This window comes from Leiobunum rupestre, chromosome 6 (assembly GCF_980474605.1).
Source record: "Leiobunum rupestre chromosome 6, qqLeiRupe1.1.hap1, whole genome shotgun sequence".
Lineage (NCBI taxonomy): Eukaryota > Metazoa > Arthropoda > Arachnida > Opiliones > Sclerosomatidae > Leiobunum > Leiobunum rupestre.
This window is the reverse complement of record NC_143389.1, coordinates 25,668,727-25,682,007: the sequence shown is the minus strand read 5'-3', so window position 1 is coordinate 25,682,007 and position 13,281 is coordinate 25,668,727. Positions and strand designations below refer to the sequence as shown.

The following is a 13,281-nucleotide window of genomic DNA, read 5'->3' as shown; positions in this document are numbered from 1 at the left end:
TAAATAAGTGTTTTTTAAATGATTTTCGGTATACGTTGAAAAAATTGTATTACAATAATTAAATAAATATAATAAATTAAGCATTCCGTAGTAATTATGTAAAACACACAATGAAGGTTGTTTCTTAAAAGTCCAAGGATAAACTAATTTTCTTTAATATTTGGAATATATTTGTTTTTCTGATGCTTTCGGAATCTCTAGGCTCGAACAAATAAGACTTTTTCAAGCAATTTATTTTATCTTACACATTCAATGCTAGCCTTAGTGTTAGAACATTTGGTGAAAACTACGAAATTATATATTTCAAGATTAACCTCTCACGGACTTTATATTAAAATCCTTACATAACTTTTAAAATCCAAAAAGCGAATGTCCGACCCTTCGTAATTATATACATGTATGATTCGGTCGATACATGAATGTATATAATTTCATGACATTACTGTAAGTATTTTCGTCATAAGATCAAAGACGAGCCGCGATGATTATTTAACTCTCAAACGGGTAGCCTAATTGAATTGGTTTCCAAAAAAAGGGCGTTTCCCCTTTAGTTATATCAAAGCATCACCGATGAATCCCCAATCAGATCTTTCTCAAGTTTTTGTCAAAAAGAGAGATATCTAAACGAGAGAGATTGTAAAATTGAGTCTTTCTCTGTTTAAAACCTTTGACGCCCTTAAAGGGAGTATAACCTTAACTTCCGACCCGAAGTTAGTATTGGTGGAAGGTAGACCTCCCCCACTAAGGTTATAATCCCTTTCACATTCTAGCTATCCAATTATGCATAATTAATTTCAACGGAAGCAGATATACTAGACCAGGTTCTACGTTATTGTTTTATTAGCGGTTTTCATTTCATAATTTATGAATTTATGTATTATTTTCTACATTTTTCCCCGTTTACTTACAATGTCAACTATGGTTTGTTAATCTATAACACAAACAACGATCGTCCCGACATTTAAGATTACAAATATTTATTTAAGATATCGCTTACCCTGTTCCGTATCTCCTTCGAAAAGACTGATCACTTTTTCTACGGCGGATCGAACGGAAAGTCCATTACAGTTCACCGCGAGACAGCAAATAAAAAGGAAAGTAATTAAAATACAAGGCCCATTCGCTTTCATCGCTGCCTTCATATCGTGCGACGTTCTTGGATTCGTCTCAGTCCGACGCCGACTATCTGATGGCCCGAGACGCTTTTCCTACTAGCTCGAAAGGTCTTTGACGATAAGAGCGATAGTCCGATATACGTACAATGTGTGCCTAGTAAAAAAGAGAGAGATAAGAATGCACCCATACATTACAAGAGTCAGTCATCCACTTCCAGGTATTACTAATGAAATTGAAGCGGAAAGAGCTAAGCGAGCGAAGTCCACTAGAAATCTTCCAGCGGCGTTTGCCAACGCTATATTTCTACGTATCGTTACGAAGTTTTAATTTTTAAGGTTTTGAGCTGTGTATTGAGATATTTGAGGTTACTCGTCACGTGTATGTTAAATCTGTGGGAAAATCAAGGGCGCGCAATTTTACAATATTAAAGATCGTTATTTGGGAGGTTGAGGTCCCTACTCTCAAGTTCAAGATCGGCCCAATTATTCCAGTTCCTTTTTAATGAGAGACTAGGTATATATCAAGTAAACAATTTTGAAGGTCAAGATAGCTATTTCTTAAAGAACGCTCAATTTTGTAATCCTGGTGTACACAGTTAGCAAGCTTTAATTTTGAATTATAACTTGCGGTTTGATATGGATCAGTCAAAAATGTTTAAAGTTTATTGGATATATTCTCAAATGTGAACTGTGTTGTGGAATATTTTTTCGTTTTTTGTTTGTGTTAGCGAGTTTCGCTTCAAAACCTTTGCGAAAGTGTGTTTCAATACTAGCACGAATTTCCGGTAAATCGGCGGCGGGAATTTAGAATTTGGCCTGTTCATGGTTGAATTTCTAAGTATTATTATTAAGTTACATTTCAAAGTGATAATTGATTAATCAACATTGATAAGATTTAAAAATAGTTGTAATAATTTATTTTTAGTATTACAAAGTAAGGCATACCAAAAAAATTAGTTTTTCGAATACAGGGTAAGTATAGAACGGGTAATGCCGAGATTACCACGTTGACGTACATAAACAATGCGATTTGATGATTGTTTAAGAGAATAATACTAAAAATACGCTATAATGAGGCTTAAAAATAATAATCAACATTAAATTTTTATTGACCTCTTTGAAATTTACCCAATAGACATTTCTAAAATGGATTAATATTAATAGCAATTCAACAGAAAATATTCGATATTCGAAATTCCCACCGCCGATTTAGGTGGAATTCGTCCTAGAATATTTCCGCAACCTGCAACTGAGTCTAGTGGTCACTCGCAATGACACAAATTAACATTTTGTCTGAAACTGCAAAATGTAATTCAAAAGAATCACGAGTCTACGCGAGGATTGTGTGTAGATATGTAGTCTTTGTATCCTGTGTAATATAAATATTAGTACATTAGCACCCCTCTTTGGCTAAAAGCAACTTTTTTTCGTACCCAACCTCCTGGAGAAGGTTAAAAAAAAGTTAATTTAATGGTAATTCTGTTAAAGCTTTTGGTAGATTTCAACTCTTGAACAATCGATTATGATTAATGTAATAAAGTTACTTTTCGTTTCAAAAATATAAATTTTTGGTTTAATATTTTAATTATTATGTTGTCGTACAGCAGGGGTTCCCTAATGGTCGACCGTCGACCTTCATTAAATGGTAATCTGCGGGGGTATTCTGCTGACTTTCCTAGGAAAGTTGTGACACGCCTTCTTTCTTTCAACTTTCTTCTGGAGATTTCATTGGGCGCGAAATCCCATGTCGCATTACGTCCACAGGGACCGTACAAATTCGACCCCCTCGCTCCGATTGGTTGTCGTTACGTCATAGAATGACACCACGTGAGTGTGAGGCAATAATCGCCATCTATGCGACCCTGAAGGACCTAGTTCAGTTCAGTTCACCAGCCAGATTCAGCTGGCCTGTGGTTAAGAGTTCTCATTGGCTGAAATGGTCGTGACGTATGCCTATTCAAATTGGCTCCAGAAAATTGAAGCGGGAAAGATTTCCCCAGGAAATTTGCCGTTATCTTTGACGCAATTCCGGGGGAAAAGAACTTTTAGCTTGGAGGCGCCTTCTGTCTTCGAGCTCGAAAACTAACATCATGAAAATTCGAACGGAAGTGACTTTATCAAAAGGTCACAGTCAACCGGAAAGAGAGCTAAAGGTCACTTTAAATTTCAAAATGGCGTGTGAAGCTGTGGAAAATGTCCCCCGAATTTGTGGACTAGTGTAGTGTATTAATTTGTAATAATGTCGATAAAAATTATATGCAAACCGTAATTTACACGATCTGGACGCTGGGAAATTAGTTATGGAGGGCTCATTTATACGAAGAAGGTATATTTTAAGGTTTCAGGTTACTGGATCCTTTTTTGCAAGCCGAAGAGGTTTCATCTGCAAAAGTAAGAGAAGTACACTTGTTATAAGGTTTAATTCTTAGACTAATTAACTACTTTTAGATCTCGTTCGTGACAATGTACTACGATAAGGATAAGAATGGAATTTATTCAATACATGAAGAACTGGTACGAACATTTTCATGTTGAGAATAATTTTTATTTTAACTTTGGAAATAATGGTACCAAAGTTTAGGAGGTGGATCGATGGTTTGTAATTACCCAACAACTTCACTGAATGAAAACATTACCTTAAAAAATTGTAGAAATTTGTTGATTCTAACAAAACTTGACACGCTTCGAAACAGAAAATGTCACGTTATACATCGAGCTTAAGTATGATGTCCATCTTTTACGTAACTCTATGTGAAAAAGTAACAAATTTTTACCTATCCGTGGGGACAAAGTCCTCTAGGAGGGGTTATACAATCACCGTGTCTGTCTGTCTTTCGGTCTGTGGGTCTGTCTGTCAGGCCTGCGAACGCGTTCGCATTTTCGGGTCAAAGGTTGATCATTGCGTACGCAGTTTCTCGAAGGGTTGGAAAAACCACCGTGTGACGGTGAGCGTTAACGGATTGATTTGCGGTTGGGTTTGGTTTGGTTGGTTTGTTTTTCGTCAACGCTCACCGTCGCGACAATTTTAATTCAGTTTCATTGGATATTTCGTTATTGTAATGTTTATGTGTAAGTTGTGAATGTTGCGTTCGTGTTGCGACGGTTGTGGATGTTGAGTTCGTTTTATGACGGTTGTGGGTGTTAAGTTTGTTGTGTTTGTGTTATGATGGTTGTGGATGTTGAGTTGGTTGTGTTTGTATGGGCGTTTTCTCTCCAACTTCTTGTTAATGACTTTATGAGTGTTATGCAACCTCTCAACGTCCAATGGCAGGGTTTCCACCAATTGTACACGGTATTCGTCTTAGTATCAATTTGCGATTTTATGGCGCCAGCCGGAAATCGAACCCGGGTCTGCCTCGTGCAAGAGATGTACTCTAACCACTCAGCCACCAACGCTTGTTAATTTACGGTGTTTTTCTAAAAAACAGCTTTGGCGAATGTCCTTTACAAAGTTAAAACGTTAGGTACTATAATTTATTCTACATCATTTTAAATATTAATAAATTATATTAATCTTATATTTAATAAAATATTAATAAATTATATTAATCTTATATTTAATAAAATATTTATAAATTATATTAATCTTATATTTAATAAAATATTAATAAATTATATTAATCTTATATTTAATAAAATATTTATGAATTATATTAATCTTATATTTAATAAAATATTTATAAATTATATTAATCTTATATTTAATAAAATATTTATAAATTATATTAATCTTATATTTAATAAAATATTTATAAATTATATTAATCTTATATTTAATAAAATATTTATAAATTATATTAATCTTATATTTAATAAAATATTTATAAATTATATTAATCTTATATTTATTTAAATATTTATAAATTATATTAATCTTATATTTATTTAAATATTTATAAATTATATTAATCTTATATTTAATTAAATATTTATAAATTATATTCATCTTATATTTAATTCAATATTTATAAATTATATTCATCTTATATTTAATTCAATATTTATAAATTATATTCATCTTATATTTAATTCAATATTTATAAATTATATTCATCTTATATTTAATTAATTATTTATAAATTATATTTATCTTATATTTAATAAAATATTTATAAATTATATTAATCTTATATTTAATAAAATATTTATAAATTATATTAATCTTATATTTATTTAAATATTTATAAATTATATTAATCTTATATTTAATTAAATATTTATAAATTATATTAATCTTATATTTAATTAAATATTTATAAATTATATTAATCTTATATTTAATTCAATATTTATAAATTATCTTAATCTTATATTTAATTAATTATTTATAAATTATATTAATCTTATATTTAATTAATTATTTATAAATTATATTAATTTTATATTTAATTAATTATTTATAAATTATATTAATCTTATATTTAATTAATTATTTATAAATTATATTAATCTTATATTTAATTAATTATTTATAAATTATATTAATCTTATATTTAATTAATTATTTATAAATTATATTAATCTTATATTTAATTAATTATTTGTAAATTATATTAATCTTATATTTAATTAATTATTTATAAATTATATTAATCTTATATTTAATTAATTAATTATAAATTATATTAATCTTATATTTAATTAATTATAATTAATAATAATCTTATATTTAATTAAATATTTTAATATATTAATGTAAAATTTGATCATGATCAGGAATTGAACTCGGGTCGCATTGTAACAATGCGGATAGTTCACCGCCGAGCCATTGACTTCCTCATGGAAAAGATTAAAGTAAAGGGACCATTATGATAAGACGGTTTTTTTACTAAACGGATTAATACAATATCTGTATATATTGTTTATTGAACTTTGTTTGTTTATTCTTTGTTCCGTGTTTGGTTTTGTTTTAAATAAAAGGATAATTATTCAAAACTGCCACGAAAACTATATCAAAGTAATTATATAGCGCCACCGTGTGGAGAACTATCAATCAAACCGGGTAAAAAATATAATCTCTTCAATTTTTCGAACTTTAGTCAAATCTCGACGGGTCATAAAAAACACAAAATAAAAGAATATAAGGCCGTTGCCGTCAATATAGAATATATAGTCTTTCTTAGTTCTTGGCTGTCAGAAGAACTAGTACAGGACGGGGTCTTGGTGTCGGTCAAACGTTATGAGGTAACTTTGCGGTTTTAATTAGTATGTTCGGTCTTCGGTCAAGAAAAGAGTTAAATTGTGTTTCGCGTTTGGAACGTGAGTGAATGGACTTAAGTGTATGAACAGTGCGTGTTTAAGACTGAAAGTGTTAAGGTAATTGTGAACTAACTTAAGTCAGCTGTAAGATAAAATTGATTGTTATTATTTTTTGTATTGGAATAACCTAATTATACCCATGAAATTAATAACTCAACCTGTGAGGCTAATTAAGTAGATTGGAAGTAATTAGTAGCGAGCAGCTCTCAGCTGTTAATTAAGACAGTTTATAGTTAGGTAGTTTGAATTTAGTTAAAATGACTCAGTATAATTTATGATATTTACTTAAGTGTAAGTGTGTTTTTGTTTATTTTTCGATCACGATGAACTAAGACAAATCTAGTCTTAGACACTTGAGTACTAGTCCTGTACAATTACGTAGAAGGGATATATATTGTTGGGTTATTGATGAAAGTTAAATCTAGAACGTTCCCTAGACTGATCTGAATAAAAATAAACATTTATAATTTTGCATAATTCTGGTTGCCATTTTATTTTCTAATCACTCGCCCACAACATTACAGTTCTGGCAATCCCGAATCAAATAAATTTTCGATATAACGGCGATGGGAAATTATTATCGTAAATTTATCGCGTGGCCTTAGGGAATATTCTTTTAACAAAATTTCGATAAACTATCGTTTAATTAAAATCGGGCCGATTCCGTTAAAATTATAAACCAAAAAGCGAACGGTCGTTATAATACCCTCTGTAGATATTTCTTTCATTAAAATTGGCTTCGTTTTATATTCAACTGATAAACTTGTACTGTAAAAAGGGTTTAATTCAATTGTGTCTGCTATAGTACGTCTAACTCACTGTTGTAACTACTTAACTTATGATATTTTGAATAAATTAAAATTGGTCGTTTCGTCTTAATTATTTTAATTATAATTAAAATTTTATACAGGGCGGGATAGAACTGGGATAAAATTTTTAACAAATAACTCTAAATTGCGGAGATTTATCTTTAAGGGTTATCTCGAGAAATTAATACCACTAGGGACAATTCTTCCGAGGAGAGGTATATTTTGGCTTGTCAACTTTTCTTCTTACAGGGTAAACCAACTCCCCAAGTTGGTCTCACCATTTTCAAAGATGGACCACTTCTCATTCTCCTTTGAAGATACATTTTTTTCAACAATGACGGTAGAAGACAAATTTGTTAAGAGCTGCTCTTCAAAAATAGTTTTTCTTGTTTACAGCAATAAAGCAAGTAGAGGTGTGACCTTATAAAACTTTTAGGTTAACTAATTAGGTCCGGGTGGCTCACGTCAATTTCACTATTGGGTTGTGCGAGGAGGCGTTAGTAAACGAATGGAAATACCTTAAATGAGGCACGTTGATTGTCTAGGGGTTTGATCTTTGAAATAGGCTTAAGTTAAGAAAGGGACTGAAATTAGTTGCCTCTTACCATATTTTAATACCAATTACGATCGGGTAACAAAACAACAAATAACTATAAACAAAATTAAAAACATGCACTAACAATACACAATCTCTTAGAAAAAGGAGTCCAATTTATGTCCAAAATTGGACCAAATACTCCAAAATTGGACTAAAGTCTATTTCCCAATCCAAATTTGCACCTCTATGTCCAATAATGGATAATGCCTATAAAAATCGTGCTCACCACAAACCACTATCTATTTTTAACCAAAAGCCAGTGCGTGTTTGGATAATGGCCAAAGAGGGAGTAAAAAGGGTTGGGAAAGACCGGACTTTTCGACGACCTGTAGGGAAGAAGTGAACGCTTTCGTTTTTTGCGAAGGGGGGGGGGGGGTTACGACAGTAGAATAGATTCTTCGACCTTGCCCTACATGTATAAAAAAATCATATTGTCTATGCCTACATTTCTCTCGGAACAAGTTTTATATTTAATTTTTTTGCTATTTTAATTTAGTAATCTTGAAATTTATCGGAAAATAGTCGAATCAATAATCGTTTTTGGCTTAAAGTTATTCGCTTAAGAACATGGATGCCAGTTATATTTTTATAGAGTTTTTCACCAGAATTTATAAAGCTAAAATATATTTATATACATGTATAGCGTACCTTGTAATTGTGTTAATATGTTCGCTTTTTCCAAGTGTGCAATATTGTTTAAAAAAATACGAGAGAAAAAGGCCATTTTCCGATAAGATTATGTGTGGAAAAAAAGGTAATTAATGGTATACAGCACGAACATAGCTTTATTTGTAAATTAGAAAAAATTTTAAAACCAAAGCTCTGTTAGTTATTGGTAATAAAATTAATTTAGTTTTTATTAGTATTAAAATTAATTTAGTTTTTATTAGTATTAATTTAATTTTTATTAGTATTAATTTAGTTTTAATTAGTATTAATTTAGTTTTTATTAGTATTAATTTAGTTTTAATTAGTATTAATTTAGTTTTTATTAGTATTAATTTAGTTTTTATTAGTATTAATTTAGTTTTATTAGTATTAATTTAGTTTTTATTAGAATTAATTAAGTTTTTATTAGTATTAATTTAGTTTTTATTAGAATTAATTTAGTTTTTATTAGTATTAATTTAGTTTTTATTAGAATTAATTTAGTTTTTATAAGTATTAATTTAGTTTTTATTAGTATTAATTTAGTTTTAATTAGTATTAATTTAGTTTTTATTAGTATTAATTTAGTTTTTATTAGTATTAATTTAGTTTTTATTAGTATTAATTTAGTTTTTATTAGTATTAATTTAGTTTTATTAGTATTAATTTAGTTTTTATTAGAATTAATTTAGTTTTTATTAGTATTAATTTAGTTTTTATTAGAATTAATTTAGTTTTTATTAGTATTAATTTAGTTTTTATTAGTATTAATTTAGTTTTTATTAGTATTAATTTAGTTTTTATAAGTATTAATTTAGTTTTTATTAGTATTAATTTAGTTTTTATTAGTATTAATTTAGTTTTTATTAGTATTAATTTAGTTTTTATTAGTATTAATTTAGTTTTTATTAGTATTAATTTAGTTTTTATTAGTATTAATTTAGTTTTTATTAGTATTAATTTAGTTTTTATTTGTATTAATTTAGTTTTATTAGTATTAATTTAGTTTTTATTAGTATTAATTTAGTTTTAATTAGTATTAATTTAGTTTTAATTAGTATTAATTTAGTTTTTATTAGTATTAAAATTAATTCTAGTTGCTATTAATTTAATTAGGCTCAGTCTAAATTTCACTACGGAGCCCACGGTGTCTTTCGTAGGCTATCCAAAATATCAAAGTAACAATCACATAAGTATTCCATTGTATAACATATAAACCAGACCAATTATGCCAGACAATTAGTGTTTATGAATAGTTTTTAAGCAATTTTAAATGAAGCATGTGTAAATATAATGGAATATTTATATTCCATTTTTTAAAAATTTTAAAATTTTAATTATAATTATTTTTATTATTATTTTAAAGGTAAATCTTTGGAGTATTGAGACTTAAAACTTTCTATAATATCACATCATGGAAGTTTACATTTGTTCTATATGTGGCTTAAAGAAATACACGCCCCTTACTTGGCTTAAACATTTAAGAACTTTACATTTCGATGAACCCGGTAAAAGATATAAATGTGCATTTTTTTCATGCGATAATTTTTTTTAAAAATTCGAATCGCTCAGAACCCATGTCTACCGTAATCATATGTGTAAAGGTGCCCCGAAAAATCTTGTTTGCGGAATAGTAAACGAAAATAACGATTTAATCTCAGATATTTCATATGATGTAGAATTTGTGGATAATTTAAATATTTACCCTATTGATAATAAGGATGAAGACATTTCCAATCTTGAAAAGCGCGCAGCAATAACTGTACTAGGAATTCGAGAAAAATGTAAACTTTCCAACAGTGTCGCAAGCAATATTTCCGAAAATATTGCAACACTTCTGCAAGGTTGTATCGAAGTAGTAGTAAAACAAGTTAGAGGTGTTGAAAATAATTGCAATGATTTTGAAATTCGGAAACTCACTAAAGATTTAACAAGTGTAATGAAAACAGAATATGGTCTAAGAAAATATTGTAGGGAAAATTTAAACCTAATTGAACCGGTTGATGATTTGCTCGGAACAAGAACAGTAAACAAAAAAGTTATTAAAGAAACTATAAGCTATATTCCTATTATTAAAGTGCTTCACCACATGCTATCCTGTAACGATGAAAGATATTTATCTGATTTTAATGATGGATTACTTTACAAAAACCACCCGATTTTTAGTTCAGACCCTTTAGCTTTGCGTCTTCATTTTTATCTAGATGAAGTTGAATTAAACAATCCCTTGGGGGCAAAAAGAGGTAAACATAAAGTAACCCTAGTTTATTTTATGGTTGGAAATGTTCATCCAAAATACAGAAGCAAATTAAGCTCTATTAACTTGGCTCTAGTAGTTAAATATCCCACGCTTTTAAAATATGGATATGATAAACGTTTCCGGCCTTTACTAAATGATCTTTTAATTCTACAAAATGAAGGTTTCGAGGTGAGGCCAAATGTAGTAAAATGTGTATTAGCAACAATTTCTGGGGATAACTTATCATTGCACGGAGTAGGGGGGTTTGGTCAGTGTTTTTCATCGGGTAGGATATGCAGATTTTGCATGATATTAAAGGAACATATTTCTGAGCGTTTCGACGAAAATAACATGAATTTAAGAACTCAAGAAAATCATGAATATCACACACTTGCAGTTAGAGATAATCCTGATAATTCTCGAATATATGGAGTAAAAGGTCCATCGACTTTCTCTGTTTTACCCGGTTTAAAAATAACAGAAATCTTACCACCAGACATAATGCACGATTTTTTTGAAGGAGTGGTCCCAAATATTCTAAAATTGACTTTAAAACATATGATAAATGACGGGATATGTTCTATTGATAATGTAAATTCTACTATTAAAAACTTTCCGTATGGTGATCTGCACATTAAGGACAAAAGCGTTCCAATTACTAAAGGAATATTGAATGGAAAAGGTCTGAGTTTAGTTGGTACCGCTGCTCAAAAAAGGCGTTTGTTAAATGTTTTCCCTTTGTTATTTGGGTCCATAATGTCACCGAATGATAAACACTGGCAATTGATTTTAACTTTGGTAGAGGTTAATGAAATTATTACTGCTCCTGTCATTGATAAATTTTGGCTGCCCCACTTGTATAACATTATTATTGACTTAAATAACCTATTTAAAGATATACCGAATTCGCACTTTACGCCAAAGTTTCATTACATAACTCATTACGCCAGGCTAATTTCGTTTTATGGTCCACCTATACATCTTTGGTGTATGCGTTTCGAAGCAAAACATCAATATTTTAAAAACATAGCCAGCAGTTGTCATAACTTTATTAATAATGCATCATTTCTTTCTAAAAGACATCAGAAAGAACTGGCCACCAGGCTTTTGAAGTTGACGATTATTCGAAGTCTATAAAACTCAATTACTCAAAGCTCTGAATTATTTTAAGAGAATCCTTACGCAATTATTTGAACTCTGAAAACGATCCAATTATTACTCAGTTTGTTTCGATCCTTAGACAAAAGAGGTTACCTTTTTTGCATTTATGTATCTGATAACGAAGTTCCTTTTTTAATGAAATTATATTATATTTGTGAGATAAAAAATCAGTGGCTAATTTGTGGACGAATAACACGTTGTATTAGATATAAAAGTCATTACAATTGCTATGAAATTGATGAACTGAATGAATGGCATTTTTTAAGGCCAGGTGATCAATTTGATAGCTCTTCTATGCAAACATATACACTTGATAAAAAAATGTCGTGATTTTTAATCATAGAATCTGTAATATGCACTAATTAAAATATTTCTAATATGCGTGCTGTATATTCCATTATAACGCCTTTAATAAATATTTTGATCTTAACCTATTTATTATTTCAGTTTCATATTTTCAAAAATGAATTATCACGTAACTTGTGGAAGATCGAAAACAATATTTACTTGTCCGGAAAATATTACATCGGAGGAGTTTGTGACCAAACTTCAAAAACATTTTAATATATCTAATATAGAAATAGTTCAAGTGTTTGATACAACTTTTTCTGATGACTGGGTTGATCATGATTTTGGAGATGGTTTACCCCCCAATAAGTCAAAGTTGAACTTAATCGTTACCGTTTTGGACCAACCTAAGCCGTCTAAGGATATTAGAGAGACAGAAGTACAATAAAGGTACAATTCATATATTTGGTTTGTGTTGGTTGGAAATAAAAGTAATAGAAATTATTTTAGCTGGGAAAATAGCTGTACAATTGAAGCACAAAGTTGTTCTGCTGACTCTAGTTCTGAGTTTACTGGTCTCCCTCGGCCGTATTCAATCCCAAGATTTTCTGAGGATATAAACAAATTGATCGTTGCGAAAAGTTCTGATGTTTTTGCCAGAGTAAACAGATCAAAAATCATTCGAATATTATCTGAGGATATAGAAAGATTTACCAAGTAACACTAAAATTAAATAGGTTGATTAGGTTGATATATTAATCAATTTAATCATCTAAATACCAATTTAGGAAACTAAGTCCCTCTGAATATAACAGAATTGGTGAGTCACTTTAAACCAAATTTCCATTTCTTGAAGACCGGTTAAAATTTCCGGGAAACGTAGGACATGTAAGAAATATTAATGTCATATTAATGAAATATGATATAATGGGATCTATTTTTATCTTAGGAGTCTTGGATTGTAGCTTTGAAAACCAGATTCAGTCACCAGAAATCGCAAAAGAGGAAAGTAAGCTCAAACGATGATGATAGTTGGGAGGTGAAAGAAATGAAAGAAAAAGCTAAGAATAGCAAGATACAACACCCAGAACAAAATGAAAAACAAGCTGACCAAAGCCAAAGTACAAATTCCACCAAGAGGAAAAGGTTTAGTTCCATGGTAAT

The 13,281-nt window shown here is 29.5% G+C and overlaps 2 protein-coding genes across 3 annotated transcripts in view; one reads left to right on the top strand and one right to left on the bottom strand.

Moving 5' to 3' along the window:
- The window catches only part of LOC149940500 (uncharacterized), a 40,368-nt gene extending 39,161 nt beyond the window's left edge, over positions 1-1,207 (bottom strand). Inside the window, exon 1 of one of the 2 annotated variants that reach the window (XM_090177253.1) lies at positions 998-1,207. In XM_090177253.1, the coding sequence (XP_090033379.1) occupies positions 998-1,142 (145 nt within the window). In that variant the 5' untranslated portion in view covers positions 1,143-1,207. The remainder of the gene's footprint in view (positions 1-997) is intronic. The other variant, XM_090177254.1, reaches the window with a different exon arrangement.
- Positions 1,208-10,023: 8,816 nt separating this feature from the next.
- LOC149940499 (uncharacterized) lies at positions 10,024-13,143 on the top strand. Its single transcript, XM_090179283.1, has 2 exons — positions 10,024-11,386; positions 13,067-13,143. Exons 1-2 carry the CDS (start codon positions 10,024-10,026, stop codon positions 13,141-13,143), a joined length of 1,440 nt encoding a protein of 479 aa, XP_090035409.1.
- The last annotated feature ends 138 nt before the right edge of the window (positions 13,144-13,281 follow it).